The sequence below is a fragment of the Sapajus apella genome, unplaced genomic scaffold (genome assembly GCF_009761245.1).
Source record: "Sapajus apella isolate SASKATOON/1434 unplaced genomic scaffold, GSC_monkey_1.0 scaffold65, whole genome shotgun sequence".
NCBI lineage: Eukaryota > Metazoa > Chordata > Mammalia > Primates > Cebidae > Sapajus > Sapajus apella.
The window spans coordinates 4183694-4208424 of record NW_022437005.1 but is presented as its reverse complement, the minus strand read 5'-3'; the positions used below and the strand labels follow the sequence as shown (position 1 = coordinate 4208424).

The following is a 24731-nucleotide window of genomic DNA, read 5'->3' as shown; positions in this document are numbered from 1 at the left end:
CTGAGGGCTGTTCCCCATCTCCACGGCCACCCAGTGCCTGGGCTTGTGCTCTCCTGCCTCCCCCTTCAGAGCCAGGAATGGTGGGTTCAGTCCTTCTCATGCTTGCAATCTCCCTGCCCCTTCCTCTGTCTTCACATCTCTTTCTGACCCAGTCCTCTGCTTTCCTCTTCTGCTTTTAAGAAACATGATTGCATCTGGCCCACCTGCAGAATCTCCCTATAATGTAACCCTAAGTCCATCTTAAAAGTTCTTTTACATAGGGCAGGCAGCCAGACATAGTCACAGGTTGTAGGGATGAGGGCATGGACATCTCTGGGGTCACGATTCTGCTGACCTCATGGCTATTCTGTCCTGCTGTCTTCCCTCCTGCCCTTGGTTTAGATGGAGCCCTTCTTTTCAGTCCTTGAGGTTGAATCTTTCTCTTGACTTCATTCGTTCATTCAGCAAACAAACAGTCATTACACATGGGTTATGTTTCAAGTGATGTGCTAAGCATGGAGCGTATGGATAATAATAAGGGATAGACCTTGTCCTCATTCAAGAGGCCCACAGAGATGCAACGCATGTGCAGTGCATGCTGTGGGTGCTGCCCTGATTCCCTGATGACCACAGGGGTGCAAATAGCTGGTTCCCTTTTTTTAGGGAGAGACCAATTCTGTAATGAGATTCATGCCCCGAAGCTCCCCATAAGATCAGATTAAGGCTGAGCTCCAGCCGAGACCACATCCTTATTCAGCTCCTTCCCTGCCCTGTCCTACACTCTCTCACCTCTTCTCTTGAGAGCCTTACCCATTAAACCACTTCATCAGGAATCTCCATCTCAGTCTGCTTCCAGGGAAGCCAACCTAAGGTACTTAGGTAGTAATAATCAATCCAATCTCTTTCATCCAAATTCTCCATCTATCTCTGATATTGTGTGTGTGTGTGTGTCTGTGTGTGTGTGAATACTTGAAAAGAAATTTCACTTTTTTAAGAAGAAGCAAGCATAAATGTCTTATCTTCCATAGTTCTATGAACCTATGTCTATCCAGAATATATTTTATAAGGCGATTTTCAGGATGAAAATATAACTCTTCAAACAGGCAATGGGTAAAGTACTTTTTGTTCTATAATTTTTGGTCTCGTCTGAAGTTAGATTAAAAAGCAAAATAAAGGAAAACTACTCCTTGTGAAGTTCTGGCATGTTTGTATAGCAGGAAAGTGGAAAGAAAACTTAGAATAACACACCAATTGCCCCTTTTAAATTTCATTTTAAAAATGCTTTCTGCAAATTCATATGTGTCCTTAAGGCAGGAAGGGAGGGGGGTTTAAGAGAACATACCTCGAGGTCTGACAACCTTAGGCCTGTGTTCTTCCCTGCTGAATTCTAACTGCAATCTTGGGCAGGTAACTTAACAATGTCAAATGCTTATTGAGAGTGTCCCATGTGCCAGAGGTGGTCCTAAGGGCCTTGCATACACTATTGAATTGAGTGATTGCAATCACCAATACTGTACAATCAGTATCATATTAACCCATTTCACAGATGAGGAAATTGAGACACAGAGACTAACTTGCCTAGGGTCACATAGTTAAGGATTAGCTGGAGGTGAGATTTGAATTCGGTGAGGCTGGCTCAAGACCTCTTCTTAACTTTCTCACTGAATTTCTCTGAGCCTCCAGTTGCAGCAGAATTACTATTTATGAAGGAGCCCCATGTGGCAATAGGCAGAGTATACTTATTTTCTAGATAAAAGCAAACATATTAAGAAAAAGTAAAACCTGAAGAGTGGTCTATTTTTATTAATTCGGAGAGGTGGCAAGTCATTCAGTTTGTGCGCAAGTATCCACTATAATCAAGAAGGTTGTATTAGTTTTTTTTTTTTATTGCTGTATAGCAAATTAATACAAACATAGTGGCTTAAAACAACACAAATTTATCTCAGAGTTTCTGAACATGGGTTAACTGGGGCTGCTCCTCAAGGTCTCACCTGGCTGAAATCAAAGTGTCACTGGAGCTATCTCATCTAGGGCTTGGGGTCCTCTTTCAAGTTCATTCAGTCATTTATGGTTGTAGGAGTGAGGCCCCAGCCCCTAGGGAGCCCACCATTCTCTACCATGTGACCGTGTTCACATCATGGCAATTGCATCTTCAAGGCGAACAGGTCAGAGTCTCCACTGCTTAGAATCTCTCTGACTTCTTCCTTCTCTGACCTGTAGAGTCCCTTTTAAAGGGCTCACCTGATTTGTTCAGGCCCACCCAGGATCATCTCTCCTTTGATTAACTTAAAGTTGACTGATTAGGAGCCTTAATTACATCTGAAAAAAAAATCTCTAACTGTGCCATATAATGCAATCTAATTACCTAATTGTAAGAGTGACATCTTATCATATTCACAGGCCCTGCCCATACTCAATACCCATAAACATACAGACTGTTTACAGCAGAGGGTAGAAATCTTGGGGGCTCATTTTACAGCTCTGCCTACCATAAAGTCTTTCTCTTCAAGGAAAAATGATTAAGAGATTTTAAAGGTAAGAATGGGCTCTTGCCAAAATGAAAGTTACAGTGCTCATGATTCTTGGACACAGGTGTCATAGTTTAGAAGCCTACCACATTTTACAAGGCTCCATGGCTTCAGAGACTGAGCCTCCTTAATTGAGGCCTGGGCATTGTTTCTTGGTCTTTGTTGCTGATTCAGAAAACTGGAATTGGATGATGGATCAGACCTTTTGTCTCCCTCAGGTCCACATTTGCCCAGGCAATGATCCCATGTAGGTGTGGCTCCAGCAGACACACCTGCTTGGGCTCTGTTGCTTGGCAACAAGACACAGGCAAGCAGTGTGGATGACTGCCCACTTTCCTGTGGCATCAACCCACTTCTCCCCTCCTGGGTCAGGAGGTCAGGCCCACCTCAGACATCCAGAACTGTGGCTTTAAGACAGTACAATTGGGAAACAGGCATATGGGGAGAGGGACAAAGTGAAAATGGATGTCAGCTCAGCGGGTGCAGCATTTTGAATCACAGCTGCAGCCAGGAGTTATTGCCAAGTTAATTGTTTGTAAGGCTTGGTCACCTAAGGGTTTTTGGTTCTCTGAGATAAAGACTCAAAGAAAAACATCAGTAAGATATTTCACATTTTGGGAATTCAGTGCATATATACTGATAGTGAAGACAAAGAAAGAAACAAAGGCAGTTGAGAATAGTAATCTTTCAATTTTCTTGTATTTGCATAAATGACTTTCTTGTGGCTTATCATGTAAACATTGCTACACTTTTTCTGAACAGTTGTGTTTGGTGATAAATGGAATAAAATCCCAGTAGTCTCATTAACATCGTCCCATCTTTTCAGCCATCCATCCATCCATCCATCCATCCATCCATCCATCCATCTATCCGTCCATCCATCTATCCATCCATCCATCCATCCATCCATCCATCCATCCATCCATCTATCCATCCATCCATCTATCCGTCCATCCATCATATCCATCCATCCATCCATCCATCCATCCATCCATCCATCCATCCATCATATCCATCCATCCATCCATCCATCCATCATATCCATCCATCCATCCATCCATCCATAATTTAGTCCTTTATTTATGAAAAGTCTCTCTTAATGATCTCTGTGGGGAATGAGGCATCTAGTCCATTCGCTCATGAGCAAAAGGGTTGGAAGACTTACTTTACCCTGGTCTTTAAGCCACTTAAATTTAGTCAAAAAGATGAGAGTTTGTCAAAGGGCTTTAGGGAATTTGGGGTAAGGAAATGATTTTTGTGGGCTACTTTTAAGTCTAGGTTTCTAGATGGAAGCAAATTTCCAGATGAAATCCAATTACCCATTTGTCTAGTATCATATTGATAAAGCTTCTAGATGAATTCATATGCTGCATTGACCCAAGAAAACAAGTTCATCCCCCATGTGGTGAACTGCATTCTTTAACTGCATTTAAGCACCTTTCTTTCTCTAATTTTTAGGGCTGTTGTATTCATTCCCATGTGGGTGGTGGTTTATTTTCAGGCTAGCACTAAGCATATCACAATGTAATTATATACTTACATGTGAACTCCCCAAGATCAGGGACTGGATTTCTCACATTTCATAATCCAGGACCCTAGTATAGCATTTTGCACACAATGGGAACAATACAGTTTTCTTAAATGTTAAGTTCAATGAAACAAAACTAGTCACTTGAACAATTTAAAAAAACCGATTGACCAGATATTTTCTTTGCTTTCAGCTAGAGCTATAAGTTTAGGTCGAAAGGTTTCATTTCTTCCCCATTTTTAAAGCAAAGTATGTTCCTGTAAAGATGGACAGTTTCCTCTAGTACATGAATTGCATCAAGTGTCAAGTAATAGTCATTTGACTGATGGTCTATCAAAGTAATTTTTAAAAAGTCCTCCTTCTCGGTATTCGGTCTGACCTCCTGGTGATAGTGCTCATTATGATCCGGCCAGCATTCAAGAGCACATTGAAAATGCCAGCCCTTCCTTTCAATAAGAAACAAAGGTTATTTAAACCTCAATTGCATATGCAATATTAATGTGCTTATTTAAATATTCATAAGTCTAAAAGCCAGAGGCAATGTGTGTGATCAATACTTCATAGCATCTGAGTCATTCAGGACTGAGTACTGTGCCTGTTTCTTGCTGCTGCCCTTTTATCATGGAGGCCACATGCCCCCTGGGGCCCAGTGTGCAGGTACACTTCTGTCAAGCTCAAGGTACTTCCTGTGCTGGCAGCTTTTCTGAGATCTCAGCAGGCAATCGCTTCAGAGACAGTCAGCTGTCAGGACCCATCTGAAGAATGGAAAAGTGCAGGAATGTAGGGGTGGGTATTTTTATTTTACATTCACTTTTGTTGGTGAAATAACAACCCTGGAGCCTAAATAATGTTCCAAATTTTGAACCGAACCAAAGAACATAATTTGTCCTCTCCAGTCTAGGGACCTAATTGCATCTCCAGCAACTCGAAGGATTCTAGACATTACAGAAAAGAAACCACTTGTAGTTATTTGCATGTGGATTATTCACCTCTCGGATCATATTCTCTCCAGCCTTGCAGCCATAAGACCTCAGTTAGGTTCCAGGGTCCTCTCTTTCCTTGATCAGTATCATACATGATGAAGGATGCAATGGTGGCATCCACCTGTGATGTGGTTGAGAACTAGGAATTACGTAAAGGGTGGTGTGTGCTACAGTTTCTGATCATCATTGATACAGGGTCATGATATAATTTAGTTCCTGGTATTACTTGCAATAATACCGGTGAATTAACATTCAATGCAATTCAACAAACAGGTATTAAATATTGCCTAACAGTGTGCTGTTAAGAGGGACACAAAACACATACACAGTACACACTTCCTTACAAAGAGCTTATGATCCAGCCGTGATGTAGTCAAACATAGGTGAACTGCATTGTTGAATGAATGAATGATTGAATGTATGAGTAGGTTAACCATCAAAATCTTGGAGTACTTTAAAACAAATATCCACTATGAGGCTTATCCCTAAAGATGTTGGCTCAGTAGGTCTAGGGTAGGCCTAGAAGCCAATATTCTCTTCAGACTGGGATATACCTCAAGTACTGTAGGAGGATGGAGGAGGGGCTCTAGCATGGGCAGCTGTCACAGTTACTGCATAAAAACAGCTATAATACGTCACCAGCACGTAACAATAAATGTTTATATAGCTTACAAGTCCACAGTTCAGCTGGCAGCCAGGTGTCTGGGCTGGGCTCAGCCAGGCAGCAGCTCTGCTGAGCTTGGCTGGCCTGCTTGTATCTGTGTGTTGGCTGGGGTTTGGTGATTTTGGTGGGGCTCAGCTAGTTAGCTCTGCTTCTTACTGCAGGTCTGTAGGCCAGCGTGGGTGGTGCTTTAGGCTGTGGCAGCAGGGCAGCTCTTCCCCATGTCTCTCAGCTTCCTCTGGGGTACAGCAGGAGAGCCTTTTTAATGGCAATGGTAGAGGCATTGGAAGGCAGGTGGGAGCACACAAGGCCTCTTAAGGCCTAGGCTCCAAACTGACACAGGCAGTTCTAGATTTTTCTTTTTTTTTTTTTTTTTGAGATGGAGTTTCGCTCTTGTTACCCAGACTGGAGTGCAATGGCGCGATCTCGGCTCACTGCAACCTCCGCCTCCTGGGTTCAGGCAATTCTCCTGCCTCAGCCTCCTGAGTCGCTGGGATTACAGGCACGCGCCACCATGCCCAGCTGATTTGTTGTATTTTTAGTAGAGACGGGGTTTCACCATGTTGACCAGGATGGTCTCGATCTCTTGACCTTGTGATCCACCCGCCTCGGCCTCCCAAAGTGCTGGGATTACAGGCTTGAGCCACCGCGCCCGGCCAGTTCTAGATTTTTCTATTGCTCGAAACATGTCACAAGGCCCATTTAAAGTCAAGGGGTAGGAAATATACTTCACCCCTTTAAAGAGAGACTCTGTAGGGTCCCCTGGCAGAAGCTGTGGTCTAGGGTAGGATGTGGAGTTGGAGTCAATGCAAACGTCTCTGTTTGTTGCATTCAAGAATTCTTGGAAAAGCTCAAGAAGATTATATGAATCTGGACAGATTCTCAGCACAGGACCTTAGAGCTGTTCAGAGCATGACTCAGTTTCCAAGCTAGAAGATGGAGTGCGGAAGTGGCGCATCCTCCCAGTCATCAGAACAGGAGCCGATGTCCCACCCTGCAATGGCTTAAATACTAAGAGATGTAATTTTCTTGGCTGGGAGAAAACCTCACTTGGAGTAGTTGCTGCCTATAATCCCTTTGCTCACTTTAGGGATTAACCCTCCCTTATCACCATCCTTGAATATTCATCTAGTTCTAAGGTCTGTGATGGGGAAGAAGATGCAGGTCCGAAATCCTGCTGCCTCGGGGGCATCCTTTGTTACATCCCTGACCACAAGCAATGGGTCTTGTTCCTGACTTTACCTTCTCTTTGCTTGGATGTTATTTTTGAAAGCCTTTGAGATTTATGTTGGTATCCTCTGCTTTTTGCCCTTAACTTTTTAAGCCTCACAATCTTAGCCTGGATCAGTTGCCCTTTCTTCTTTTAAAGACCCTGAGTTCACTGAGAGGTCCAATGAGCAACTGCACTGGCTTCTTGAGGCACACCCCTGCTTCTCCATCAAGATAACCTGAAATTGTGCAGAGTTGTAATCTCAACTCTTTTAAGACAGAAAGGAAATGAATGCTTATTGAGCATCTATTATATGCCAGGCCTGATACGCATATCTCAACGATATCCTGAAACAAACCTGACAAGACATTCATTGTAGCCATTTCACAGATGAGAAAATTAAAGTTCAAAGATATTTGATATGCTACTCTAAGGCTGCACAGCCATGAAGTGGGGACCCAGGAGTCACTCTCAGCTTTGACTCAGTTTCCACTACTGCCAATGATCAGAATCCTACCCTTGCAAGCTGGCTATTTCCAACTGTCAGCACATGCAACTATGCTGAAGTCTCTGTCTGCACGAACCTATTTTTCTTGTCTGTAGAGAAGGCCAGAATACTCTAGAGTGAATCCTTCTACTCCCCACCTCATCTCTACTCCTGGGTAGTGGCCTTCACCCAGTGGTCAGCAGGAGTTGGTGCGTAGCTCTGAGGCCTGCTCTGTCCACACTGCTTCTGAGTTTCCCAGGGAGATTGAGCTCCTGTTGCCCTCAGGGGTGATTTGCTCCCCAGGCCACTCTGCCTTTCTGGCCTCACTTTCCTCCTTCCCAGCGGTGCTTCCTGGGGTCTCCTCTCAAATGAATGACTTGCTTTCAAGCCCTTGTCTCAGGGTCTGCTTCCAAGAAAACCCGAGCACACAGCAAGAAGGCTCTCCTTGGATTCTACAGACCCACCACCCATTTCTTCGCCTTTCAGCAAAGCTACAAAGCAGGAGACATTCTACCCCACCCACCTCCATGTCCTGAAAGTTGCCACCTAAGTCACACTCCACATCTTCTTGAAGAAGCATCCCTTTGTTCCACAGACCTAGCAGAACCCCTGGGCTTGGGCCAGAGCTGTGAACCCAGCTGGCAATCCTCACCGGATTGGGAGCTTACGGTAAAGGGAGCTCCCTATCTGCCTGCCCCTCACCTGACAGTCACGTCTCACATGCCTGTGTCTTTACTGACCTGCCCGCTTCTCTAGAAAGTGCCTGTATTTTATTTATTTCTCTTCCTCTGGGGCTTGCACATAGCAGACTCCATCCACAGCCATTGTATTGACTTAGAGAAAACTCCCAATTTGTATAGCGAAGATGGGTAAAAAGGCTATAATTTTAACTTGGTTTAAAATAGTCTCTTGGCTTGTACCCATTTCATGTCATTACTATTGGGGTAGAAAGAGAAAAATTTAATTATTTGGAATAGTGAAATTTTACCAGTGGGACTGGATTCCTCTGATGAAATTCAATCATAGAGCAATAGAATAGTAATCCAAGTGGCTGTGATTATCCTCCACTCCCAGCGTTCAAAGGCTCGGTATAAGAGTTGTTGAATTAGATTAACACCAACAACTTACATTTATATATCGATTTGCAGTTTTCCAAGTATTTTATTCTCAGTTTAACGGAAAGAATAGTGGACTACCAGCATACGCTGTTTCTTCTCTTAACATACAGAATAACCAAGCTTTGAAAATAATTCTGGTTTTAGAAACGTTTTGCCTGGTTTGATTATAAGGTAATTTTTTTTGAAGAGCCTCGGGTAGAGTTTTCCGTTCTCACTGAAAATAAATCAGTAACCACAAGGAGTTTTTTCAACATAGAACATGTCTATTTATTTTAACCTTTAATGAATTTCCAAGGCATCTCTGGGGAAGACTTTGCTACATCCCCTTTCAGGCTGACACCTTCATGTCCCTGGTGAGCTGCAGCTGTCTGTACCCACACCTTTGCCCAGGGCTTTTCCCCAGGCTGTGGGGAGGTAGGAAGATCTTTTGGGATAAGCCCTCAACCAATGACTGATGCAGCTGGCACATAAATACCCCAGCTTCTTGAGGCATCACATCCCAAGGGGGATCACTCTGGCTCACATATTCCATGCTGTCTCCCAGAGTTCCCCGGTGGAATAAAGCCTTAGTGCCCATAGTGCTGTCTTATTTGATAACTGCCCCGTTTACAAAATACCTTTCCTTCCCGGACTCATTCCCTCTCCTCTACCCCTGCTTCCTGGAATCACCTTCCAAATAACCTACTTGTACCCAAACCCTTGCTTCAGAGTCTGCTTCTAGGGAAACCCAAGCAAAGACTCCGCCAAGTACCTCTCTCTCAAAGGGCACCAGCCCCGGCTCATCCCCTCTGAGCTATTAGGTCACTTAACGAGGTGTGAAGCTGCGCATTAATTCTCTGCTCAAACAATTTTTGAGCCTATCACTGTCTACTGGTTTCACTGCTCTCCTGGGCTGGTCTGCTCTATTTGCTATCCTCATTGTGTTAATGATAGTGTAAAATTTTTAATTAAAGAAGATGAATGTGGTTAGTAGCTCCTAAGCTGTCACTCTGAACTCTACCCAGGGTGAGAGAGTAAAAACCAGCCAGTTTGGGCTCTCTGCTGAGGAATCAAGCATGAGATATTTAGATGTTCAGCTTTCTCATCTATACCAGAGGCAGGACATTTTCACAGCCATAGGTAAATCTATATAATTTCATTGTCAGGTTCCATGTTGAAGACTCAGACTTTGCTCTGACTGAAAGTTATCAAGATGTGCAGTTTTGTGCACAAATCACATTTCCTGTTCAATTCTTAGGTCTCATCTAGTTTAAGTTCAGCATAGACATTGTCATCTCTTCAATAACAGCGCACCAGTGGCCGTCAATCTTCCTTTTGAATATTTTCAGGTATGAAGAATGTGTTACTTTCAATTATTTACTAATCTTAATCACTAGACAGTTCTTCCTTTGACTGAATTAAAATCTTCTTTCTGTGGTTACCACCCATTGGTGGGAACTTTCTTGGGAGAAATTACTGAACAGTGGAATGCTTCGTTCTACAAGGAGAATTTGAAATATTTGAAAACATACTCAGTGTGCTTGTTTTCTTTTTTCCAGGAAAAGCTTTCTCAGTTCTTTCAGCTATCCTTAGCATGGTGTGGCTTGGAGTCCACCCATGTCACTGTCTGCCATCTCATCTCCTTCTTACAGTGACATACCCATTGGGAATGACTGAATTGATCAGCAATTGGAGATCAGAATGTTTAAATAAATTACAGCATGAGCTAATGCCATGTAGCTGTTAAAATGATGTTTTGAAGAATATTTAATACCATAAAAATGTTCATGGCATATCAAGCGGAAGGGAAGAAAATGCAATAAAAGCCTGATTTCATTAAAAATAGACACATAGAAATGAAAGCCCCAAAATATGTCAAAATATTAAGAATGGTGGTATTATGGCTAGTTTCAAATCTGTTTTATGCTTTTCCAAATTTTTTGACAGAGGACATACATTTATTTTTTAATCTGAAAAAATGTTCTTAAGAAAGAAAAGAAGAAAAAAAAAAAGTTGAGACTCACAGAACCGATAGAATTCTTCAGGTATATTCTGATACTGCAGATTTCAGAGGAGCTGGCATGGCTCAATTTGGAGGCTTCAAGTTCCAATTTCAGACGAAGGTATTGGCAGATGGATCACACCATCCACTAACATTGTACCTGCAGCTCACCAGAACCCCAGAGGATTCTTGCTCCAAATGAATGACTACCTTTTTCGAATCTGGCAGGTGGAGTTGGGAGCAGCCTGGCAGGAACTGCCTGGGCTAGGCAGGGAGAAGGGAAGGATGCCGAGGTCAGTCTCCATGTCTTAGGTCTTTGTGGGGTTATGCTATGCACAGGAGACAGGTCATGTGCCCTCACCTTTCTAGCCTGACTGGCGCCACACCACCTTGAAGTCCTCCAAGTGGCAAGATGATCATTTCCCCAACGATGGTTTGGGAAAGTGAGCAGAATCCCACATGGCTGCCCTGTGAGGCACTGGGTCCTGGAGATGGAGGGGACTGTGGAGAATATCAATGCCTCTGTCTGCAGAGGGTAGAATAGGGGCAGCCCACAGAGGCAGGACCACTGACCCTGAAGGCCACGATCCCTGCCTCACTTGCTTTCTGTAAGGAACGGCCTCAGATACATCAGAGCCTTGCAGAAAATGCAATGCAGCGCTTTGCAGTCCCCTGCCTGATGCATCTCCAGGGCCCTGCAGTTATGGAGGAGGCAGAGAAAGGCGGAAGCCCTAGGGGAGTCAGCCAAAGTCAGGCAGAGGCAGCAAGGACTGTGTCCAGGGCAGTCCTTTAAGGAAGTGCATGAGCAGCCTAGCTCCACTCATGTGTTCAGTAGGGAAAGCACCATAGGGAGATAGGGAGAAGGGCTGTTTCCTCAGACGCCACACACAGGACTGCTGGGCACAGGCAGTTTACAAGGGTTTTCTCCATAGACATGGATTATTATCATTGCAGGGAATATAACTTTGGTTTAATTTCTGTCATTTCTCCCTGGGGCCACACTGACTGGACTGTGCCGATGATTCATTTAATATGTTTTTCCTAATATGAAAAAAAGGTCCTCCTCTCAATTTGTACTCTTCTAGATTTATAAGACTTGTTCGATGCCCCGTTTCCTGTTGCCCAGTGCACAGAACATATAGAATAGTCTCACTTTCTTTGTGCAATGTAGATACACATGCCTTCCAGGACAAATGACCCCGACTGGTGACCCCCAAACACTTTTTGCTGGGTAACTGTCCTTTCTCTTATGCAAGCCCTTGTTCTTCTAAATACAGTATGAGTTTCTTCAGTGACTCAGATAACATGTATTACACCTAGATCTGGAGGTCTTGGAAGTATAGCTTGGAAATAGCTTGGATAATTTTAAGTGAACACACCAATGCTTGAATCTTATACTCCTTGGGGTTAAAATAAAGTGATTGATTCTGTTTAAAGGGCTTGTGGGTTTCATCAGGAAAGCAGTGTGTGACTTGCTGAGCCAAAAATTAGAGTGTGTGGTTCTAGCCCAGCAGGGCTTTCGGTGATTCTCTGCTGACATTGCTTGTTTGTCAAGGGACACTAAATGCTCAGTGTTGTGGGGGAAAGTCAGTGGAGTGGTCATAAGTGGCACAAATCATCAAAAAATATAACGCTCTTACTTTCATAAGGCTAGGCTGCAATGTGCGTCACTGCAGTTTTTGACAGTTTGCCTTTGGTTTTGTCCAACAGGAACCCAAATGGCTCATTTCCACCCTTCAATTCAATATCATCAGCTAGAGTTGATTTAAACCTTGCCAAGTGTCTCTCTTCCTGCGTCTCCTATACCTACTTCCTTGACACTCTGTTCTTTCAGACTTCAGGTTTCTTTCTTCTCTCGAAGCCACTGCCTTTGCCCGCTGCCAGGCTGCGTGCCTTGTCCATTTGCCTGTGGCCTGAGCTGTGGCTCCAATGGGATGGACAGTTCCAGTGTGGCTGCCCACGTGGGTGTCCGTGTGTGTGTATGCATGTGTGCCTGTGAGTGCGCATGCGCGGGCATCTTCTTTCGTGCATATGCATGAGTGTGTATGTTCCTGTGCGTGTGTGTTCCTCCATGTGTGCATGCATAAGTTCCTGCAGGTGTACTCCTGTGTGTGTGTGCATGTTCCTGTGTACTTGCATGCATGTGTGTAGACACGTACATGTTCCTAATAGCCAGGGGCACCAAGACACTTAAGATGCATCTGTTTCCCCATCAGAGTTGGTTTGTACTCACATAGCTGGAGGCCAGGTCGGGGTGGAGATAGTCAATTCCTGTGAAAAGACAACAATAATACAGGAACCGAAGGTTAATACCTGCCACTGTGTCTTCAGGAAAGCTGCCCAAGAAAGTGCCCTCTTTAAGGTGCTGGTGCCAGAAGGCTTGCCATGGGGGTGAGTGCCCCGTCACAAAGCTCCCAGCCTTGCACCTGCCTTCCATGTGGAGGTGTGAAGGTGGGCTACACTGCCAGAGTGGAGAGACAGCTGCCCCAGACACACTTGAGAGTGAAGCCAATTAGAGTCTGAGGCCCAAGGATAACACTTCTGACATAAATGTCAGCACTAAGGGGCTTTGTGACAGTGAGATGGATGGCTCATCAGAGCACTGATCTAAAAGAGATTTGTAGAAATCTTGACATTTTTAAAGCATCAACTGGCATTTCTCTGAAATGAAACTTGCCCTGGGGAGGAAAAGTGATTATTATTTAACAGGGCATGGACAGCAATGGATTAGGAGAATGTACTCTGCCATGGAAATAATAAGAGAACATGGCCGGGCGAGAAAAGCCATTAGGCAAAGGCAAATGGTTTCCAGCGAGGTGTTGCTGGTTGGGAGCTGAAGTTTGTCTCCTCAGAATGTGGCTTTCTAGGAAGCCTGAAGCTTGACGTCTCAGCAGGAGTCCTGCTTTTTCCTGAATGGTGGCCTGTCTTGTTGCCTAGTAGTCATTCCAAGGGTAAAATCATGGGCTATGAGCACTGCTGAGTTTCAGCAGACACTTGGACCTCAGAAAGCATCATGAAACTTCAAGGACAATTGAAAAGCTCTCATTTGGGTTTGCAAAACCATATAATCTTTGCAGCAGTTACACCTGAGCATCTAGCCCTCCAAGAAACAGGCAGGTTCTTGATACCATCTAGCATAATGGTTGCGAACATAGATTTTTGGAGTCAAAGACAGGCCTGTGAGTCCCAACCACCCCGATAACTGCCTGCAAGGCTTTGGGCAAGTTGCTTGGACTTTCTGTGCTAGTTTTCCTTTTTGACCAACCGGGGGTGAGAACAATGTAGGGAATAAAGAAATTAATGCATGTGGTGTGATTGGCCCAGCAGCTGGTGCATTTAATAACTATATGGGGATGCAATATCTAAAAGCCAGAAGTATCATTAAATCCTTCCCAAAGCTGTTATCTTCACTGCATGCTTCCTAAAGCTGGGCCAACATTAGAGATTTGCCTTCCAAAAAAGAGCTGGAATAAGGATGCATATTTCTAAAAAGAAATTTTCCTTTTTTTTTTTTTTTTTGCAGGGGGTAGTTATACAATTAGTAACTGGATTGAGAGTCACTGGTCTACAGTACATGTGTTAGGTTTTACTGTTGATATTTTGATGAGTGAAGCAATTGCTGTCACTATGGCTGCCTCCTCTTGCTTGAGAGTATAGTCCCCATGCCAAATCATTATACCTTCTCTTCCCTCTTGCCTCCCGAGGTCTTCAGAGGGAAAGGAGTCAGAATATTTAAAGACTAATGTTTTCAAAAGTTGTTAACCCTTATTCTGGATCCTAATTCAAAGATGATCAATTTTGGCCAGGCAAAGTGGCTCATGCCTGTAATCCCAGTGCTTTGGAAGGCTGAGGAAGAAGGATTGCTTGAAACCAAGAGTTGAAGACCAGCCTGGGCAACAGTGAGACTCTGTCTCTACAAAAAAAAATAAGGAAATTAGCTGGGTGTGGTGTCTTGCACCTGTAGTCCCAGCTACTCGGGCGGCTGATTTGGGGTATTACTTGAACCCAGGAGAGGACTGAGGCTGCAGAGAGCTACGATCATACCACTGCACACTAATCTGGGAGGCACAGCAAGAACCTGTCTCCAAAAGGAAACAAACAAATCTCAGAAAGCAAACCGAAAACCCCACCCTGCCGCCAAAATGGTCAGTTTAGGCTACGGGGTGACGCTGAGGATGAGCATAGGCTTTGAGATCAGCAGATCCAGTTCCATTCCAGGCTCAGACACTGTAACATTTGTGTGACTTTAGCCAAGTGCCATAATCTCGCTTAGCTTTGGTTTCCATGTGTTTGAAATGGGACTATTATTTACTTTGCAAAGCACTTTTCAAGATTAGAGACAATCCGTTGAATGTCTTCAGCTTATTGTAAACACTTAATACATTTTATTTCTTATTATCATTTGTACTATGATCTACCACATCACTGGAGTAATGTGGATACACAGAAGAACAGAACATTAAAAAATATCTGCTTGGTTTTAGCATATTGTGTTGAAGTTAAATTGCATCTATTTGTTAAGATAGGTTAAATTTTGTGAACTCAGGTGAAAAATTTTGATAATATATATTTCAGTACAAATTATCAAAAATATAATTTATATTTTGAGTATTTATATTTTAAAATACATTCTCTCTGTGGATCTTTTTTATCTATGTAAATGTAAAAAAAGACACAAACGGAGAATATCTGTTTTCCAACAGGAAGTCAATTTTTAAAACATGGTTCCATGTTCTGAGAATGGAAGCTGTTTAGGAGAAAAACGATTCAAGAAATAGTAGTGTCTTCTCTGTCAAGGGAAAATAATGGAACAAGGAGATAATTTGAGACCAGAAAGAAATTAGAATTAAAACAAGATAAATTTTGCCTAATTAAAATAAAGGATCTTAAATTAGGTTAAAAGGAAGACTAAGTGTTGAGTTAGAACAGATGGAGACTTTGGTCTGAGAAAGAGAGAATTATTGATACAACTGTGAAGGACAACAAACACGATTCAGAAAAGGTAATCATGGACTGAAGAATCGAAAATAGTAATTTGGTAATTAGATGGTATTTTAATATATTTGTATGTTTTATTATCTTTTAAGGTGCATGGTACTGGGCATATCTTCCTAATCAGCTTATTTTTAGTTACTAAAATATTTGCATATTCATTCTTATATTTCATGCTTTTGTTTATTTCTCAGCAGTGAATGCCAGGCATAGTGTTGGTCCTGGAAAAACACAGATGACTTAGACGCAGAACCTGAGCTGTACAACTCTCTGTGCCTCACAGCCAATGGGGGTACCGACTGATCACCAGACAATCATAATCAATGAGGCACACAAATGAAAGATACTCGATTATAATATTGTTCTAATCATTAGTATCCTATCATTAGTTTGAAACTTTTCAGAAAGGCTAATCCATAAAAGTCCCAATTCTCAGGAAGCTGTGACAGTCCTGGAGACCTCAGGGAACTAGGAAGGAGTTCCACGTGCATATTCCTAGTTAGCATGTTAATAGCTCACTTGAGATGTGTCACTTCAGAACCCTGGCCTTGAGCTCCAGTTCTTTAACCCTATCCCTAACCCTAACCCTAGAGCCTTGGGGCCCAGGCAGAGAACTGCCACAGGGTGGAGCTACCACAGAAAGCCCCTACTAGGGCAATGCCCAATGGAGTGTGGGGGTGGCACTACTCTGAGTTCCCAGAACTACAGAGCCACTAATATGTGATTCCAGTGTGGGAGAACCACAGGCATGAGACTCCACCTCATGAGAGCTGCAGCATGGGCTGTGCCCAGTGAAGCCATGGGGGAGGGGTCATTAGGAGCCTTGGAGGCTCAGCTCCCATCCCAATGTGTGCAGCAGGTGGGACATGGAGTCAGAAAAGATTACTCTCAAGCCTCAGAATTTATGTTTGCCTTTCTGGATTTTAGACTTATTTGAGACCTGTTACCCCTTTCTTCTTTCCTGTTTCTCCCTTTGGGAGTGGGAATATATGTCCTATGCCCGTCTCACCATTGTATTTTGGAAACACACAACTTGTTTGATTTTACAAGTTCACAGCTGGAGAGCAATCTGCCTCAGGATGAATCGTACCTTGAGTTTCACCATCTCTGATTTAGGTGACATGTATATGAGGCTCTGGGATTTAGACTTTTATGTGAGTGCTGGAACAAATAAGACTTTGGGGGCTATCGGGCTGGAATAACTGTATTTGTATGTGAGGGATACAAGTTTTTTTGGGGGGCAGGGGTGAAATGCTATCATTCGAGTGTTTGCTTCCCTCCAAACATATGTTGGAACTTAATCCCTAATTGCAATAGTATTTAGAAGTGGGGCCTTCAGGAGGTGATTAGTTGTGAGGGTTGTACCTTCATGAATGAGATTGGTGTTCCTATAAAGGACTTGAGGGAGAGAGTTCATCCCTTTGTTACCCCTTCTGCCAGGGGAGGACACAGTGCTTGTCCCCTCCACAGGATGTGGCGACCAGGGGCCATCTTGGAAGCAGAGAGCAAGCCCTTATCAGATACCAAATTTGTGATTTCCCAGCCTCCTGAAGTGTGAAAAACAAATATTTATTATTTATAAATGACCTAGTCTAAGGAATTTTGCTATAGCACGGGGAACGGACTAAGACAGGCACATCTTAAACATTCACAGCCAATCCCCCGGAGTCCTGTCGGGGCAGGACAGAGTTTATAGCCACTCTGGTGAGTAAGACCTCAAGACCAAATTATAGTAAAGCACAACATGTGGGCACCCTTTTTGACGGTCCCAGCTGAGCTCCAGTGGCAGCCATCAGCCATAGGAATGCACCGTCATGGATGTTCAGCCCAGCTGGGCCTTCAGAAGACTGCAGCCCAGCTAACATCTCAACCACATGAGCAACCTGAAGTGAGCAAAACCCAGCCAGGCTCTTTCCAGATTCCTGTGCCACAAAATCATGATCAAAGATAAATAGCAACCTTAAGCAGCTAAGTGTTGGGGTTTGATATGGTTTGGCTGTGTCCTCCCCCAAATCTCATCTTGAATTGTAGCTCCCATAATGTCCACATGTTATGGATGGGACCTAGTGGGAGATAACTGAATTACAGGGGCTGGTTCCCCCATACTGTTCTTGAGGCAGGGAATGAGTCTCATGAGATCTGAGGGTTTTATAAGAGGAAACCCCTTTCACTTGGCTGCCATTCTCTTTCCTGCCTGCTGCCATGAAAGGCATGTTTCCATCTTCTGCCATGATCGTGAGGCCTCCCCAGCCGCATAGAAATGTGAGTCCATTAAACTTCTTTTTCTTTATAAATTACCCAGTCTGGGTATGCCTTTATCAGCAATGTGAAAATGGAATAATACAGGATCATTTGTTACACGGCAGGACCTTCCTATTGCTTTTCTAGGTGATGCAGAGTTCTAAATCTTTTGGCAGGGTGTGGGTGACTGGTCCTCAGGCTTCAACCTTTACTCACATGGATGAGGCCCCCATTCACAACATCTCACCAGGAAGGCAGAGCAAAGGATTAGGTTTCAAGCACCAAGAATGGTGGTTAGAATTAGTTGTGAGACTTTGGGCAGTTTCTTGCCCACTTAAACCTCAGTTTTTTCATCTGTAAAATGGGGATTGTTATAATACCTATAAACCTTACGAAATAACTGTAGTCGTATTTCCAAAATGCTAAGCAGTGTCTAGCACATGGTGATTACTCAATAAATGTTGGTCATTTCTACTGTTAGTTGTTTATTGTTACTTCAACTTGAAGCCCTCTCTGACCTTACTCATTGGCCATCCGTCTCACTTCCTTGACTCCATCTGATAATGGCTAAGGGCCTTGACCCATGCCTTCTCTGATCTTTTGTGATCTTGAGAACCAGCCACCTGCCCTGAATTATTCTTGGGCTGAACGAGTCTTGTCCATCCCTGTGTCTTGTCATGGTCACATTCAATTTTCCAGGTCAAGTTCCCGACTCTAAACAATTCCATTACAGTAAAAGGGATGAAGTTGTCATCATTAAGTGGGGTCCTTGCTGACATCCACATACCTGAAATGTCCCAGTAGGCCCTTCAGAAATAATTTCTGCCCCTTTGTGTAGCAGCTAACCATGGAGGCCCTCTCCTAGTGATATGTAGCATGTGGAAATGACATTGCTTTGTACCTAAGTGAAGACAGAAGATATTTATTGAGCATCCATTGAGTCACTGGATCCAGCAAAGGGGATGATGGCTGAGTTGAGAGTCGGGCCATCAGAGAGGGGAAGGCGGCAATTAAAACTGGCTGTCCACAAATTGAAACTTTTGCACACAAATGACTGAACATTTGCCACACAGGCCAACATATAGAAAGCCAGTGTTGATAGACTATGACATTAGTTTTGCCCTCAGGTATTAGGGTTAGCGTCTGTGTATGTCCTTAACCTTATTTTGGAATATCTTGCTGAGAAAATATCTGGGACATGGCACTACACCGTTCATGCGTGCAGACCGTTAAGAGAGAGAATGCAGTACCGGTGTTGCCAGCCTTCCTGGTTCTAGCTGTGAGGCCAGAGATGGCCAATTACATGGCAAGAGGCTGCTGAGTATCTGTCCTTGTCCTCACCATGTGGGGGACTGCCCTTGTCCCAGATGTGTTCATCTTGTTATTCAACAATGGACTTGGAGAATGGCTTGGGCATCCTACTTTTCTTCAGCTATCATACTGAATAGCATGTGATGCATTAAAAGTGGCCACCAATTCAGAGTTTATTTCCTTTCGCCTGGAATCTGGATTGGCTCTGAAACTATTCATCCAAAATAAGTGGCAGAGTGACCAGTGCCCATTCCATTTCCAGCCTTTAGGAGGACTAGCAGCTTCTGCTTATTCTTTCTTGGAATGCCTACACTTGGGAGTCTTGAGCCACTATAAGAAATCCATTCACTTTGCTGGGGGCCTCGTGAGAGGAGAGGAGGGGCCCTCAGACTCCACGAAGAGAGAGGGAGGCTGAGCCGTTTCAGCCTCCCAGTGGAGCCTCTAGTTGACTCCAGCCTCAACTGCCTTCTGACTCCACCTGCATCATAGACCCCAGTGGAACTTGCAGAGCTGTCCAGCTGAACTCCAGCAACCCACAGAACTATGAGAGATAATAACATTGTTGTTTTTCTAAACCACTCAATGTTGGAATGCTTCATTCTTCAGTAGTAATTGATTAAAGCAAAGAAGAAACCAGGAATTGTAATTGGCGGGGGCAGACTTTACTTTTTTTGGGAACCTGAAGGCCATTAATCAGCTGAAGAAAGATCATCAAAAGAGAAATTCTGCTGAGTCTTTCTAAAGGGCTTCCCCCTCCTTGTGGAAATGAGTCAGGAGCTGATGACTTTAGGAGTCAGTCAAGGAGCTTCAGTTAAAGAATTCTGAGATGGGCATCTACAGTACTCTTGGAGGTTTCCTAAGAGCAGAGCAATGTGCATGTGTTGGCACTTTAGAATCATTTTTAGGGTGGCTTCTCTGATTCCCAGCTGGGGATACCCAGTAGATCTGCCGTTAGAAATGGTCATCACAGTATCTCCTAGGTAGGTTTCCCCCAAACCCTGATGCGTCTTTTTTCTGGGTGAGTTGGCCTTAACCCCTTTGAAACGGTTTCCAAGAACAAGTGTTAGGAAGGAAGAAACATTTATAAATTTCTGACATCTGAGCACACACGCTCTCATGCAGGGCTGCTTTCTTCTTGTGAGAGCCCTTGGCCTCTGGAGGAAGCTTTTACATCCACTTAAAAATGTCTCACACATCAGAAAACATCGAGACATTGTTTTTATGTTGATATTTAATGAGCCCACACAAGACAATGCAGGTTTTAAGCAGGCTGGCTCCTTTTGTTTTCCTCCGTCGTTTCTGCTTCAAAGCCTGGCTTTAAGGAACATAGTGTTCTTTGATGATCTTCAGACAGGAAAGGCTCCATTGTTCCATCTCTGTGTAGCCTTTATATGTAATTGGATCAATAATGCACGGTGGAGCTTTTTGCTGGCGGACCCAGATGTGTGATGGAGGGCAATAACACATCACCAATGAAATGACTACAGGCGGCAATTCTCCAGAATCTTGGCAGGGCCAAGGAGGCATGTAGTTGGGAAAACGCCAATCATCAAACCCATTGGTTTTCGTATCACAAACTATAGAAAACGAAGCTCTGCTAAGTCTCTGGTAGGCACGCAGGATAGAATAACATGTAAGGGGTGTCTACAATAAAAGGTTTTCAAAGGCTACTTTACAAGGGTTCATTCTGAAAGCAGAAATAAAGTCAAATTTCCCCAAGCCTCAATCTTGTTATTGAAAAGTTGTTTTATGGATCTAAAGTCATACTAATGTAGCTTTCTGTGATGATGGAAATGGAATTGAATTTCAGCAGCTGCTAGACCCATGTGGGTATCAAGAACTTGAGGCCAGTGTGACTGAGGAATTGAATTTTACATTTTATTTAGCTTTAATTAATTAAAAAGTAAAGTTAAACAGGCACATATGGCTAGTGGTGACTACTTTGGATAGTGTGGGTCTAGAGAAATTGATGGTAAATATAAACAGGTTTAGAAGACATTTGAAGGTAAAGTGTAAGCAGTGGCTCAGTAAGAAATTATGGTTGAGTGACAGGCAGCTTTCATTTATTCATTTGTTTAGCTTATTATTTATTAATTAAAAAAATTTGTTAAGTGCAACCTCAGTTTGAGGACCACTGATTGGAGGAAAGGTGAGGATTTGGTCATGGTACAGTGTGGTCATCAGGTCATCAGGCCCAGTATCCTGCTATTCTGTCTCTGGTTAGCATCTCCAAAACAATACAACTTTTATCCTAAGGCAAGCAAAGGCACACTCTTATTTCCAAATGATGCACAGGCTTCAAAATACTCACCATCATCCATAATTCCAATGGTAACACCCTTCCCTGTGTATCCCAGCTCCCAGGCTTCAGCCACATTCAAATCAAGGCCAGGAGTGCCATCAGCTTGCCCAGTATTGATCTGGTACAGGAATTTCAAAGCAGGGAATGGTATTAGTTTGGTGTTGAAAAGCATCATGTACATATTTACTTGACACGCTCTACAGCCATCTAATAATATTCCAGGACCAGTTCAAAGGCTACCTCTTCCATGAAATGGTAATTTTGAGTATCCCTCCTAACCTACCTATAGCATTTCCTCTCCATTTTTTGGTATAAACAATTTGTGTTTTCTGTAAAAATGCAAACATCATTTCGGTTCCCTAATATCTTATGACTAGATCGCTATCTTTAAACTTTTTCTATAAAAGAGCTGTTATTGGCCGGGTGAGGTGGCTCACGCCTGTAATCCCATCACTTTGGGAGGCCAAGGCAGGTGGATCACATGGTCAGAAGTTCAATACCAGCCTGACCAACATGGTGAAACCCTGTCTCTATTAAAAATACAAAAAATTAGCTGAGCTTAGTGACAGGTGCCTGTAATTCCAGCTACTCAGGAGGCTGAGGCAGGAGAATGGCTTGAACCCAGGTGGTGGAGGTTGCAGTGAGCCAAGATCAAGCCACTGAACTCTAGCCTGGGTGACAGAGCAACACTCTGTCACGCACACACAAAAGAAGAGCTGTTATTGCAGGAAACCCTCCCTGATTTAAGATTAAATTCTCCCTCATGTTTTGAATTTAAAGAGTTTGTTTTGGATTATTTTTATTTGAGTATAACTTCTTACTAAATAACACCTTTTGCAGGAGATAACATGTCCTAGTTAATCTTTGTAATTTCAGTGCACTAAGTGTTTTGAACAACACACTAAGTCTTGTTCAGAAGTATTTGTTGAACTGAATTAAAGAAAATTGGCTCACCTTTAGTGCATGTTTTAATGCAGAAAGATAAATTCTAAAGCTCCTCGCCCTGGCCCCCAAAAATATTTCAGAAAAGAAAGAAAGGAAAACAAAGAGCAATTCCATATTAATATGTTCACTTCTGTCTTTTCATGTGTCTTTGTACTGTGTAGGTTTTCTCAAGGGTGGATTGCAAAAAAAAATAATGAAGTCAGAGCTTGTATGGGCAAAAGCCCACAGTGATCAGTGACTACTATCACATTGCTAAAACATTGGGTGATTGTCCTTAGGGATCTTTAAAAAACTTGCTGTGCTCTTTCTTCTGGGGACATGTTAAGACTATACCTCTCCATCCACACTGAAGTTAGAATGGCGGATCACTAATTTTGGCCAATGATGTTATCTCATGTTCCATTTTTCACATCCAGGCAGAAGTTTTAAGAGTTTCTTTTAAAAATTCTACAATTTACCCCTTTTCCTTGCTGAGGGGCTGATGAAAGCAGTGTGGGAATAGAGCTCAGATGGTGCTTGGTCAGCCTGTGTTTCTAAGCAGTTATGAAACACTGGTCATGTAGCAAGAATGAGAAACAAGCCTTGCTTTTGATAAGCTACTGTGATCTGAGGGTTGTTCATTATTGCAACAAACCTAGCCTATCCTGACTAACACGAATACACTCATTCAATTACCCATATTGGATTTTCAAACTTCCATGCCAAAAAGCATAAGACAGAGTCAAGCTCTGTGGCTCCAGGAGGGAAATTGTGATGAATTCCTGTAATGTAGCTGTCCACAAGGCTGTAATTTAGTTCTCTCTCTTGTTCATCACCTTTTAATCTTAAATAAAGCAAGGCTTCATTCACATTTACAAATTAGTCACTGCCTTTCTATCAATACGCCCTGCAGTCTGGGTTGGTTTGGAGCCACTGATCCCTTTTTAAACATAGCTCGGCCAATCCAAACGGATCATGATGAACTGTTGGTGGGCTTCAGTGCCTCCAAGCCTGCATCAGTTAAGCCCCATGGAATTGATTTCCTGCCATTGTTTAAAAAGTATTAATAGATGCTCCTTTTGCTTCTTTAGTCTCCAAGCTTTCTTGCTAGCCCTTTGGAGAGTCACTGGATCCCTTCTCTTAGGTCTGTGACTTCATTATGTCCCTGTCACTCTGTCTGTTGAGACCCCTGCATTACTCCTCCCAGAACTCTGATTTGACTTTCACATAGTTTCGCAAGTCTTCAGTCATACACTGGTGCACTTTTTCAGAATCGAAGAGAAATCGAACAGTTGTTGGTCATAGCCTTGACTCTAGGAGACCAGGGCTACTTAGCAGTTCCAGAAGAGAGCAGATTAGAGAACTAGATGTACAGATGGTGACAGACAGTCAATACATATGGAAGGGAACAAGCAGGGTCACTGAGTTGGATACTGGCTAATATCCTAGTGAGTAATGAGGAAACGGGAATACATCTGTTATCCAGAGTCTCAAGATGAGAAATGTCCAAAAGAACATAGAGACACTCACCAGATACCATTGCTTTGTAAAAAGAGGATCGTTCATGTTGATGTCAATCTCATTGATATCTCTGTAACCTCGCTTTTTTCGGTCAAATCCTTCCTGCTGCAAAGCCATCTTTACCTGGAATGACAACGCTGACATATTACTTGAATATAATCTGAACATCCCCTCTTCTGGGATTTGTTTCCATGAATCAAAATTTCATTTGTATGAATTTCATTGTATGTCATTTTATGACAAAAGCAAGTTCATCTCATATGCATGCTCACCTTACCATTATTATTATTATTTTGTATTTTTTGTAAAGATGGGGTCTCACTATGTTTCCCAGGCTGGTTTTGAACTCCTGAGCACAAGCGATCTGCCCGTCTTGGACTCCCAAAGTGCTAGGATTACAGGTGTGAGTCACTGCACCTGACCCGTTACCATTATTTTTCAAGAGCATTTACTTATGGTTGCACTGAATAGACAGGTCTTGGTGGTGGCTCAGAGTGAGTTTCCTTAAAGTAAGAAGTAGATAGAGAAGAGTATTTTTTTTTTTGAGACTGAGTTTCTCTCTTGCTACCCAGGCTGCCATGAAATGACATGATCTCAGCTCACTGCATCCTCTGCCTCCCTGGTTCAAGCGATTATCCTGCCTCAGCCTCCCAAAAAGCTGGAATTACAGAAATGCACCATCGTGCTTGGCTAATTTTGTATTTTTAGTAGAGATGGGGCTTCTCCAAGTTGGTCAGGCTGGTCTTGAACTCCCAACCTCAGGTGATCTGTCTGCCTCGGCTTCCCAAAATGCTGGGATTACAGGCGTGAGCCACCTCACCCAACTGAGAAAAGTATTCTTAAAGAAGATAATGTGGTAAGGGTTGTTAAGCAAAATAAAAAAATGGAACATTTCTATTAAGGAGAGATGATTGATGTGGATTCAGGAAGAGAGAGAGTGAAAACAGCATGGATCATTTTTCTGG

General features: G+C 43.1%; 1 protein-coding gene across 2 annotated transcripts in view; it reads right to left on the bottom strand.

The window, feature by feature from the left end:
- PCSK2 (proprotein convertase subtilisin/kexin type 2) overlaps positions 1-24731 on the bottom strand; it is a 244114-nt gene that overhangs the window by 92151 nt on the left and 127232 nt on the right. For both annotated transcript variants that reach the window (XM_032248043.1, XM_032248044.1), the window contains 3 exons: positions 23776-23889; positions 21331-21439; positions 12709-12746 (listed from right to left, as the gene is read on the bottom strand). In XM_032248043.1, coding sequence (XP_032103934.1) covers positions 12709-12746; positions 21331-21439; positions 23776-23889 — 261 coding nt within the window. The remainder of the gene's footprint in view (positions 1-12708; positions 12747-21330; positions 21440-23775; positions 23890-24731) is intronic.